Below are 12704 nucleotides of genomic sequence, written 5' to 3'. Positions count from 1 at the left end.
TTATTTAAAATGGACAGTTATGGTGCGTAAACAGTCGCCAACAGCCACTATGAGCCACAATGCTTCATTTTACCCAAATATTCAATTATCCACAAAAAAAAAATCCTCAACCGTGGGAAAAACCTCGGATCAAGTGGAACAAATGTAAATGATCTACGTCAAAAACGCTGACTGATAAAAACGTGTCGATGACGCACTAATTTCAGTTAACTTGATTTAATTGCGGCATAATTTCGTCACATCTAAAAAAAATGCTTATGATGTGTTGTGCATTCCGGAGAACGGTTCCTCCTCCCTCCCCTCCCCGGTGTCTTAACTCGGCACCGCCTCCCGAACAATCAACCGGCAGGGACCACACCTGTCTGCCTGGAAAACAACGGGCAGCGGAGACGGACACGAAAGACACTCGGTGGCCTCGTCCGGAGACAAACTTTGCCACCAGCTGTCAGGGCGAAAGACCTGAACTCGCTGTTTCTGAGTAAATGTTGCATTTTTGAATTTCAGCTGAGACGTTTACGGCCCCGCGGATTTAGGACTATTAATAGTTATAACGTGTAGGCATTTCCGGGTTGGGAGCGTCTTACTTGGAAAAAAGTATGGACATTACTGAGATAAATGTCAACGATGAAGAAACATCTGATGAACTGGTGAGTTAATGGGAATAAAGATTATGTTTAATGACCTGCTTAATTATTGTAATCATTATAATATGAACTAATAATCTTATTTAAACATATAAGAAAACTCTTGATAATAATTACAAGCATACCATGTCTATTTACTGTATTTACAACATTTACTTTTCAACAAGTAACATATCAGAGCTGAAGTCAGTAAATTAATTAGTCGATTGTCAGAATATTTATAAAAAAAAACTGCCAAATTATTTCCATCTTTTCGATTGTGAAGATTTTCTTCCTTGTTTTCTGACTTGTATGATAGTAAACTTGACATCTTTGTTGTACAGAATCAGACAAGCATATTTTTAGTTTTATAGAAAGGTTGAGTTTAATAAAAACAAAATGGTAATAATCTTTTGTCTCAGTTGGCATACATAATCATCATTTTACATTAAAAGACCTTTTGTGATTTTCAGTATTTCACAGTAATATTTGCCAACTCCTAGGTGACAGCAGGCAATGGAAATGGTGCAGTCAACAGAAGTCCTGATGCAGCAGAGAGTGATGTGTTGCTCGCTGTGCAGGTGAGCTTTTATCAAGGTTTTGCTCTGGTTTGTCTGGTTTTCGTCTGGTCTGTCCCTTCAAGACAATAACAATGGCTCATTCACTTTGTTTAACTTAACCTTTCGGTTTCTGTGCCAAACAAAAAAAAGAAAAGGATCCGTCTATCTGAGTGACACCCTGCTTGAGTCACTTACTTTCAGTCCTTCTCGAAGGGAAAGAATCAACACACTGCCCCTTCATCGCTTTTTCCATTTATGGTAGTGAGGAAAGTGACATGCCTGTTTATCTTTTGTGTTTTTTCAGATCTCTGGTGCGAATGGGGAGGCGGGGCCCTCTGGCAATGCAGCAGAAAGTCACAATAATATAGAAAATAACGGTGCTCCTCAAGAGGTATGAGAGTTGCTGTTTCCTCCTATGATGCGTATAAAAGAAGTGTTACTTATCTATTAGTTATCTCATTTTATTTAGCCTACTGTCAACAGTATATCTTGAATTATGTCTCATGAAAGTGATACTTCACTCCAAATGTATTTTTTATGTCAAACTTGTTCCCTTAAGGACTCTTGCTACATCTTAAAAAAAAATGTTTTATTTCATTTCTGCTTTTAGATGAGCTCAGTGTGCCGGATAAAGAAAGAGCTGAATGAGAATGTCTACAAGGGGGTCAAACTATGGATGATTATCGTCATCATCTTTCTCCTCATCCCTGTTGTGATAATAGTTTCGCTGCTCGTGTGCTCAGGTATGGTTTCATGATGAGGGGTTTGGATATAGCCGGGTGCTAAGTTATGCGAATTATTTAAGCATAAAGGAGCAGAGTGACAGTATAAATGTTACATGGGCTGAAGGCCAGACTCACTGTTAGTTATTTCTGAACAATGACTGATAAACAATGTTCCCATTTTAAAGGTTTTGACCCAGTTTCTCTTTGAGCAGCGATCCATGAAGATGTGGATGAGAAGTTTGACCCTTCATTGTTTAAAGTTCCTCAGTATTTCAAAGGGAGCTTCCAGATGCCAAATTTGGTCTTCACAGAGGAGCTTTTCACGCTTTCTTCCAATGAAAGCCAAGCCCTCGCTGCACACCTTCAACATGAGGTTTGACCGATTATAACCAATATTTCAAATCATGTACTTCATAATATTCTCTTGGCTGTATTTAGAACTAACTACATAGGGTAGGTATAAAACACTATGGAATAGCAGTTACACCCATTTTAACATCTTGAATACTAAATTTATTTGATGCACACATGTCTGACTGGCTTAATAAAGCCTCAACAGAGGGGAGGGATGCTTATGTGTCATTTTATTGGAAGTATATAGTACATTTCATATTCATAACTTACCTGTATAGAAGTGAAAGAAATGCATTGAAATACAATTTAAATTCTAATTTGCCAAATCTTTGACCTTAAGGTTGAAGTTACTCTTGGCTTAATGTCAACCCTGTGTTACAAAATCCCATCTCACTATAGTCATGTTTGTTTGTATTTAGTGAGAGCTGCAGGGCCGTTTTCATTCGGACTTGATGGCAACAAATGTATATTACTTGGATTTAAAAGTGGAAAAACGGCTGGACTGAGCCACAATCTACACAAAACAGAAACCCAGCCCTCTGTAGCGGCTTCAATCGCTTACAGAGAAATAAACTTAAAAGCCTTTAGAAGAAGCTGAATGGCAGCTCTTATTGAAGTAAAAGGGAGGTAGGTTAGTATCAAGCAGAAACATCTTCTCATTGCTTCTGCGTGTTTCAACCTGCCCCACAGCTGTCTGACATCTACAGCTCCTCCCCTGCTCTGGGGCGATACTTCTTTAAAGCCGAGACGTATGCGTTTAGGTAAATACACATCACACTCAGCGGTTAGGAACTATGATTTTTGCTGTCATTCACATGAAACCACCGGATTTTGTGTTGACCTGGAAATGTTTTACACTCCCTGCAGGAACGGTTCAGTCATCGCTGACTTCAAGCTGACTTTTCACTTGCCTGAAGAGCAGCAGGATCAGCTGAGAAACTTTACCCTGAGCAAGGAAATGGTGTACAACGTGTTCAGACAATTTATATATGACCAGCAGCCAGCTGAGTCTGGGACAAAGTACATCGATCCAGTTTCCATAAAATTTGTTTAAGACACTGATCACAAAAACAAACTGCAAAAAGCGGCGTTTCACGCTTCTTTTGTTACATAAGTGAGATACTGTGTAAACACTAAACCTCCTGCAGTAAGCCGCAGTTGTTGCATATGATTTTTCAGGCATGATTTTCCCACGAGTCTGCATACGATGCATTTTTACCACAGGAAGCTATGTGGCCACAGCTTCTCTCTTTCTCTCTCTGTGTGTGTGTGTGTGTGTGTGTGTGTGTGTGTGTGTGTGTGTGTGTGTGTGTGTGTGTGTGTGTGTGTGTGTGTGTGTGTGTGTGTGTGTGTGTAAAACAGATCGTGATGATTGCAAATCTTCCATACCCATATTCAATAGAAAATAGAACAAAGACAACATATCAGTCCATCTTAAATAACCTAGGACCCAAAGAAGGCAGTGGTGTTTCTGGACCAGGTGTCCTTATATGCTTTTTTCTTTGGATGGTATTTTATTTAAGTTTTAACCTGCATTTGTGAATGCAGCAACGAACTGTGTTCACAGAAAATGGTTCTCGGCAGTGTTCCTGAGCCTATGCAATGATTTCTACTACAGATTTGTGTCTGTTTTTAATGCAGTGCCTCCTGAAGGTCTGAAGATCACGGCCATCCTATGTTAGTTTTATGCCTTGTCCCTTGCTTACAGAGATTTCTCCAGATTCTCTGAATGACATTATGAACTGTAAATGATGGAATCCCCAAATTATTTACAGTTTTATGTTGAACATTATTCTTAAATTCTTCCACTATTTGCCCATGCAGTCTTTCACACAGTGGTGAACCCCTCCCCACCTTCACTGCTGAGAGACTGCCTCTCTGGGATGCTGCAATCAAATTCATAATGACCATATATTTTTCTTAAACCAATACAATTTCTCAGTTTCAACATTAGATTTATTGTATTTCCATGTTTACATGGTTTGGAAATCATTGGATTGTATTTTTATTTACATTTTACACAGTCTCTCAATGTTTTTTTAGAAATGGGGTTGTACTGAAGAATGTCAACAAATATTTGGGCTTTCTCAAGTAAGAAATACCTTTTTTAAATATGTATTTGGGATTTTATTGGATATTACTGCACTTTGTCTTACTGCAAGTGTAGTATTGATTTAAAATGTTGGTGCTGTCATTTTATATTCATAGCCTGAATATCAGTGATTTTGTATATGATCATTTGTATGTGTGAAAAACTGCCAAGTCTTTTCTTTCCCTTTTTTTTTATGGAGAATGAAAGTGTTTATATTTGCATATCTGTGCCATTTTTTTTTGCATCACTAGAAATGATTTGGAAACCGTAACTAGAACGCCAGAGAACTATTTCGATAAAGAGCAACAAACACTGCCTACCAACCTCGTCGGTCATTTACCTGCTGAACCGTGCTTAAGCCCACCTGAACAAACTGACAAGTACTTTGAGGGTCACATTTATTGACTTTTCTAGTGCTTTGGACACAATCAGGCCGGTTGTACGGTGACTGTACATTTAGTATATTTATTATCTTGGTTCTTCTTAAATTCTTTGTTCTTTCTGTCCTGGGGCAGATGTGAATGAGTGTTGTGTCAAAATGTCCCTGTGGAGATTAATGAAGTATTTCTGATTCTGTGCAGGAACATTTGTCATGTGCTTGTATTTAATAAAGAAATGCTGTGCCTTCCTATGCAAACCTTGTTCCCTCACTGACCTGTGTATCTGATATTCTTGTGGGTGAATGGTAGAGGGAGTGCCTGTCCCTCATGCAACAGTTGCAGTCCGTTATTTATTTCATTCTGTTCGAGAACTGCCGTGTCATTGATATTTTCCTCCTAAGTAGAATAAGTAGCAGGTAATTGCAGCTAATAGCAATGGTGGCACGTCATCCACAGGTTTATCAAATAGAACTGCGTCAGTATGGCTCATTGAATTGTGCTGGCTGGCAGCGATCGTATCAATAAGTCGGCTTCCTAATGAGATCAAGGCTATGGTTAATTTGCATGCCAAATTGTCTGTCTCTTTCACTAAGTGGTAATTAACGTGTCCTCACTCTGGCTAGTTGCCCTCTACAAAGCACATTTCTCAAATACAGAATATTAACTTTCTAAGTGCAAAAGTTATTGCAGTTATTCTGTTACAGTTTAACTCCACAGTTTTAATAATCGCCTCCTTTTTACAACTGATGTAATAATCAAAATACCAAGATACTCTATGGTTAGGTTGGCCTGCATATTACACTGACATTGCAACTTATCCATCAGTAAAAACATAGCCTGTCCACTTTCAACACTTTTTTGGAAATTTCACTGAAAGACCACATTAGACAGATTTATTGAGGGCCTAATGCTGTTAGAACATTGGCTGATGTGACACAATTGGATTCACTTGAAAGGAATTATTATTAATCAATACAATAATTTCTAAGGTTACTGCACTTGGAAGGAAGTGCTGACCTTTTTGTTTTCTCTTTGGTAACATTCTTCTTCTTTTCCCTGAAGGGGGAAATACATCTTCATGTCCACATATCAAACACTCTTTCTGCATGATTGTCACATGCTGGTCAAAGGTTCAAGTTTAAACAGCAGTGCATCAGTGGGATCCAAGAATTTCAACAGCTCATAACGACATAAAACCACATCATTCGCTCTGCTCTTTGAAACCATCAAAAAGTGCAAACGTGATTAACAAGGCACATGTTTGTTTGGAGAGGATTTATTGATTCAGACTGGATCACTTCAGTGGACTCGGCTGCCCTTAGTGTATTTTTGGATTGGAGAGACTATTTTCTGTAGGTGTCATGTTCTGTTACGTTAAAGTAAACACTTTTTTTTAATCTATTGGCAGCAGTGTGAGACGATGTGGCACTGGGCTGCAGCATTGCTTCTGGTCGTGTATATCGTATAGGCTAACAGATAGGCTTGTAGTTACTGGTGGTCCCTCTTCTTAATCCTATTTTGAGAATTGTTAATCGTCTCAAGCCAGATTTACCACAATAAGCACCTGAGCTTTGATAGCCTCGATAGCAGTTACTCTCAAGCTTCTGTCCAACCTTTGGTCCTCTCACTGGTCAAACTTAGGTCAGCCTTAGGTCAACAGTGCTTGTTAAACATATATCAATCCATAATGAAATGTGTGTGCAAGAACTCTGCTGCAGTTCAACTTTACAGGTCAATACGTTAAGTATAAAACTGATACACTACATGCTTGAATTGGTGTCATTGATCTGATGATTATATTCTGCATCCTATAAAATTATTTAATATGTTTAATCCTCTTGCTATTGCAGTGTCACACAACCATTTTTGATTTCTTAGCATTAACAAACATATGGCAAAGCCGACTTCTTTTTTGCTGGTCATGGTGAGAATGGCAAACATGACAAAATGATAACGGGCCCTCGCACTCTGCGCGCCGCCTCCCCGAAGCCATCTCCCTGATGTGCAGCGCGCGAGGTTACCGCACATCCCCGCTTAAAGTTGCTATTTTTGTCTCGTTTCCTGTCTCCAGCAGGGGGCGCTACGACTATGACTGAATATTACTATCAGGTGTCTTCAGGGCTGCACCTGGCGAGCTGTTTGGCCACGCTCACTCGCAAAACACATATCAGGTGTATCGTCTCACCACGCCGGATGTATGTGACACGTTTCGTGAGGTCTCAAGCATCCTTTGACCTTAAACATCAACTTCCTGTGTCACGGCGAGACATCAAACTTTGCCACATCGTCACGGCGACGCCCATTGACAAAATCGAGCGAAAGTTTCAATATATCATCAACTACATGTTTAGGTTATTGTGACCCGACTTGATGTTTGGAGAAGGTCGGTCCATCTACATAAGATTTAAAGCAACTCGTAGTTTCATGGCGAGGCCCTTAAAATGGCCACCTCTTTACGGCACACGCCGCACACAAGGTCAGTCCAAAACAAATTCTTTTGATAAGATTTAATCCCAAACATGTTAACTATCCATAGAAGCTAAATTCAAGTCGGTGTGACAAAATCCTGAGGAGGAGTTCGACAAAGTACAACGTGTAAGAATGGCCCAAAATGGCAACTAAAATCAAAATGGTGGACTTCCTGTCGAGTTGACGTAACGGTGCGATGTAACTTTTTTGTGAGTCTCGGTGTGATACACGTGTCCACCGGATTTTGTGAATTTAGGTAAATGTGGCCGCCGGGGCATCTCTTTAGGGGGCGCTCTCGAGCCATTTGGCCACGCCCACTCGCGACTCCACTAGAATACGAAATCTTTCGCCGGGAGACATATGTGTCTCCACTTTCATGAGTTTTTGAATATAATAAAGCCTCCAAAAAGGCAAATCACTTTTCGTAAGAATTCCTTGAATTGAATTGAATTCCTTGAAAAACCATCGGTGCTCAGGCCCTAATTAGGCATTAAATACTTTACTGACTTACACTGAGGACATTTATGCTCCTTTACATTTTAGTGTTGCTGTTGCTCCATGTATAACTGAAAACTCATTCAAAACAGGGTAACAAAAGAAACTACAATGATATAGCTTTATTACTTATAAATTGTAGGACAAAAATTTCAAAATCGAACTTATTAGGTTTCTGAAAAATATGTACATGCATTTCCATAATGTTCACCTCGTGCTTCATACCGGCCTGTTGGTAGCCTGATATCCTCAGACAGTGGACTTTTAGAACCTGTTTCCATTTGGCAACATCAATCTGGACATATGGACCTGGCCGTGATGGGACCACAGCTAGCCAGCAGAAGTACAGACTCAGGAAGTAGCACACTCAGGAAGCATTGAACTCTGATCTGTTCAGGCCACCTCCGAATGTGGCCTGAACAGATCAGAGCTCAGTACTTTTGCTGGCCACTTGTGGTCTGATCACTGCCAGGTCGCATATGTCCGGATTGATGTCCGCAAATGGAAACAGCCTCTTATCTGTTCCTGAGACACGGCTGAAAACCAACGTGACAAAGCATTCGCAGCCGGAGCCAAAGTTATGGAGTGAGCTGCCATCAAGTCAGCAGAGTCAGTGACAGCTTTTAAAGTCTTTTCTTAAAACGCACTTTTAGCCTTTGCTGATTTTAGTGATAGTTTTATATATATTTTTTTACACTATAACTGTGTTTATTTGTTTTATGGTTACTTTTACAATCACCGTGATGTTGGATTTTAAGGCTTCTTTGATTTGATAGGTTGATGTTTTTTTTTTAATGGCTCATTTTATTTGAAGCAGTTTGTACCTTAAGTTCAGAAAACTCCTCTATAAATAAAGTTTATTTTATTACTAATCTTCTTTATTTAATTTATACATAGAATGAGTTAATATGTAAATACATCACGAAAAACAATCATTTCATTCGAGGCTTAATGTAAGTTAAAGCTCATAAATATCCTGCCTGTTTGTTTGTAAAAGAGGGTAAGTCGTTTCCAGAGAAGTTCCAGTGGATAATTCTCAGGCTGTGTTATAACTTTGAGTGGGCGCACAGCCGTGTGGTTAAATTTAGCCTTCTTTTTTTTTTAATGCGCATGCTTAAAGAAATGTGATTTTGAAGAATGCAAAAATAAATTACCTCGCAAAATGAAATAAATGAAAATACCTCAGTAAAGGCAAATCCAAAAACTGTAAAAATAGAAAACAAAAAAGCTAATAAATGGAATAGAGACATGGTGGGAACATGTAACTTCGAAGAATGTGGAACCATGTCATCATTAATTATGTTCTGCATTTCTCTATAAACCAAACCTGCAGGAATTTGCTTTGTTCCATATTTTAAGCCCACCACCTAGATATCATAACCAAATCCCACCTCAGTCATAGAACATACAATGTCCTGAGGTTCTTGGAAGACTTCTGCAGTTATCCCATTAAAGGGTTATCTCCCCTTTTGGCCGTCCCTTACACTTAAAGATTAAGGCGGTCGTTGCATGAAGTTTCAGCCAGACCTCAGAGCTGCAGGTGCTACACTGTCCTCTCCGGTCTCAGTTTCACCAGCAGCTCTCTGCAGGATTCTGGACAAAAAAAAACCAATCCTCTGGCCGAATCATGGGCTCCTACAACTGCAGCCTGGATGATATTCTGGAGGAGGACATGCACCATTGGTACACAAAGTTCATGAAGGAATCTCCTTCAGGGCTCATCACACTCTTTGAGCTCAAGACGATGCTTGAGATGACGGGTATGACGGAGGAGGCCAGCAGCTACGTGGACCAGGTCTTCTTCACCTTTGACATGGATGGAGTAAGAAAACACCTCACGATATTTCATTTTTGGAATATGGATATTGTGATGTTCTCTCAAAAAAGACAAAATTAACAAGACAGACAACTAAAGAGACAGTTTCTTGGTAAATTACTGATGTAAAAACCGTGTTGAATAAAACAGATCCAGTGTCATAGGCAAAATAAAGTATTGCAATTAAACTTAAATGGTTTAATTTCCTTACACCGAGGACTCTAAGAGGGTTCAACTGAGGTTAAACTCTACTCTCCATAGTTCTTAACTCTTTCACAGGTTAAAGTCATGATAAAAGCCATAGATCACACAGTTTACAGTGTTTGGAAATATCTGCTATAGTTTCCTCCGAAATACAAACACCCTATAGTCTTTGTATTGATTGTAAAAATGGTAAATGATTCTGATTTTTTAAAATAATTGAAATCTTTGCAGGAACAGAGATTTACAGTCTTTGTCTCTCCTCTACAGGATGGCTATTTGGACTTTGTCGAATACATCGCAGCAATAAGTTTATTGCTGAAAGGAGAAATAAATCAGAAGCTGAAGTGGTACTTCAAGCTCTTCGATCAAGATGGAAATGGAAAAATTGACAAGGATGAACTGGAGACGATATTTAAGGTATTGTATAGTTTCTTTGAACGTTTCGAAATTAGAAATTTGAGAACCTGAGCAGCTCACAGTTCCCTGATGTGGAAAGATGATCTCTGAATGACTAGACATTACACCTAATCCAGGGGGCTTCTTATTTAACCCCTACTCTAAATACGGCCTTCACAGACAAACTAATCACTCAGATTATAGGAGACCTTTTTACCTATTATTAACTGTATGGACTACTTTTCACCAGGCGAGTTAAATCTTGATCTATTTATTATGGAATACACTTCCATTTGTAGTTCAGGGAGATAAACGGTGTCGTATAACCAATATACAGTTGTAGTCTGAAAATATTGATTTACATGTTACTCATTTGTTACATCTCCTGTTTAGTTCTTCTGAGACACTGTGGTACATTTAAGTACTAATCCGCTGTAAGTGTCTGCTTAATTAACCTCTTTAAACTCTTCTTTCAGGCCATTCAAGATATCACCCGCAGCTACGACATCCCTCCAGAGCAGATTGTGACTCTAATTTATGAGAAAATTGACATCAACGGAGAAGGTAATGAATGAACTGTCCTTCCAGTGCTAACGTAATGATGTAAAGATTTATCAGCCCTGAACATGTCAACAGTGTCTTTGGTTGGAAAATAATGTCACCATGACCAGACGTGTTCAAGGGCTGCTAGTTCCCAGACTGAAATTAATACGAAGCATTAATAACCATATATCTTAATATATGACTTGTTGCCTTAAAATCTTAAACCCCATCGTGACAAACCCAAATATTTAAAATGTGCAAGATGTCATTTTTACCTCTGCTATCACCTCCTCAGGTGAGCTGACGCTGGAGGAGTTCATCAGCGGAGCGAAGGAGCATCCTGACATCATGGAGACGCTCACTAAGATGATGGATCTTACCAATGTCCTGGAAATCATTATCAATGGTCAGCAGAGGAAGGCTGTTAAATGAGGTGGTTATCAAAAAGCTTGATTCTGTGGAGGATTAACGTCACAATGAGGGATGATAGGGAAAGACTGCATGCACTTGACGGACAGCCAAGTCCCATCTCAGACTGTAGAGTGAAGTGACCGAGCCACGTAGACGTCTACGTGGCTCGGTCACAGAGTCACAGAGCATGTGCTCTCTCGTCACCAGAGGGATGCAGGGAATTTGCCCCTTTTCTTTACCTTTGCTTGTGATCTCCTATTTCTAGTATGCATTTGTACTGTTTTGTTAATGTTTAAAACGCTTTAATGAGACACATGTTTGGAAGTCTTGGTGAAGAGAGGCCAATCTGCTTTTAGGTTCTTATTATTCCAGAGGACGTTGCAAAGTATGGTGGAGAAAAAAAAAATCACTTTGATTTGAGCTGGAAATGTTGTTTGTTTGCACAACTGTCAGTTAAAAAGTGGAAAGCAGAGTGACTTACTTCAATCCAAAAACTCCTGGATGCTTTGGGATGATTTTTTTTTTTTCAATAATTGATATTGATATATAATTGAATATATTGACTTTCAAAATGTCATTCTGATTAGTCCTGCTGAAGACTCCCAAACACGTACAAAATATTAAGAAAGTTCACTGCCAGCCAATGATATAATAGCAGTATTTGGATGTTAATGCTGTACGTTTAGCGTCTAAAACACTCACCGGGATTGTTTGTTCTTTGTTTTTTCGTTGTTCCTTTAAGATCTGCATAAAACCTACTCTACTGGTGAAAAACTGGATAGTAAGTAAATGTTGTCTAAATGTAAAAAAAAGAAAAGAAATGCTGTTATTTACAGAGAATGTAATGTGTTTGCTGTAAATAAGTGCACAATGTTGCCTTAACAATGTTTTTGTTTAAAAAAAAAAAAAAAAAAGGTCCTTTTTAATCTATCAATTTAAAAGAAAACAGTGCTCATCCTGATACAGGATTTTTCAAGTTTTCCCCAGTTTAAGATTCAGGAGTTAAAGCTACTCAACAGGTTCCCCCGTTGCCCAAACTGGACTATTTTTCCTTGAATGGATGGCTTCACTTTTTCTGTAACACACAACATGTTCTACATTGTTATGCAGAGTTTACTTGAAAATAGTGAAGGCACTGTTCAAAAATTGTGGATGAGGAATGTTAGAAAAGGATTACATAAAACCGTATTAACACAAGCAATGAATGCAGTTTAATCACCGGATGACTGAACGAATTTAATTGAGTGAATTTAATTCACTTTAAACAAAATGTGACTTTATGAAATTATAATCTAAAGACAATGGCAGTAGGTATGATCAAGAGGAGGTGTTACTTGTAATTATTGGGGTTTATAATATCTGGAAAAATGTATCAATCTCTTGAGGCCCTATTCAAAACTATGCCTGGCATCAAAAAACAACAAGACGTTTTCAAAATTCAAACATAATGTATATCACGGCACAAAGATATATTCATAATACCACTTGATAACCGGGACCAGTTTTAATGTTCTGAACAATAATCTTTGTTCTCTGACACGCGGCTCCTCCTCTGGTCTCGTCTGCCAAGAGACTGCTGTCTGCAGAGCTATCATTTTCATTTGTGTGGGAAAAAAACCCAAAAAACAACAGAGCT

At 38.8% G+C, this 12704-nt stretch overlaps 2 protein-coding genes across 3 annotated transcripts; both read left to right on the top strand.

Moving 5' to 3' along the window:
* Positions 1–155: 155 nt before the first annotated feature.
* Positions 156–3554, top strand: LOC138625989 (TPA-induced transmembrane protein). Of its 2 annotated transcripts, none has more exons than XM_069707350.1 (7): positions 156–647; positions 1127–1204; positions 1488–1574; positions 1794–1926; positions 2169–2281; positions 2953–3023; positions 3130–3554. In XM_069707350.1, exons 1-7 carry the CDS (start codon positions 597–599, stop codon positions 3314–3316), a joined length of 720 nt encoding a protein of 239 aa, XP_069563451.1. In that variant the 5' UTR covers positions 156–596; the 3' UTR covers positions 3317–3554. The 2 variants fall into 2 exon arrangements, with proteins under 2 accessions (XP_069563451.1, XP_069563450.1); XM_069707349.1 differs by having other exon boundaries at positions 2121–2281.
* Positions 3555–9325: 5771 nt separating this feature from the next.
* Positions 9326–11089, top strand: guca1c (guanylate cyclase activator 1C). The gene is made up of 4 exons (XM_069707333.1): positions 9326–9520; positions 9986–10135; positions 10591–10678; positions 10953–11089. Exons 1-4 carry the CDS (start codon positions 9326–9328, stop codon positions 11087–11089), a joined length of 570 nt encoding a protein of 189 aa, XP_069563434.1.
* The last annotated feature ends 1615 nt before the right edge of the window (positions 11090–12704 follow it).

Source organism: Brachyistius frenatus, unplaced genomic scaffold (genome assembly GCF_029030835.1).
Source record: "Brachyistius frenatus isolate BFR_SWC_R1_liver_20210118 unplaced genomic scaffold, ASM2903083v1 Contig_68, whole genome shotgun sequence".
NCBI lineage: Eukaryota > Metazoa > Chordata > Actinopteri > Embiotocidae > Brachyistius > Brachyistius frenatus.
The sequence above is the reverse complement of the archived record's forward strand: the minus strand, read 5'-3'. Positions and strand labels throughout refer to the sequence as shown.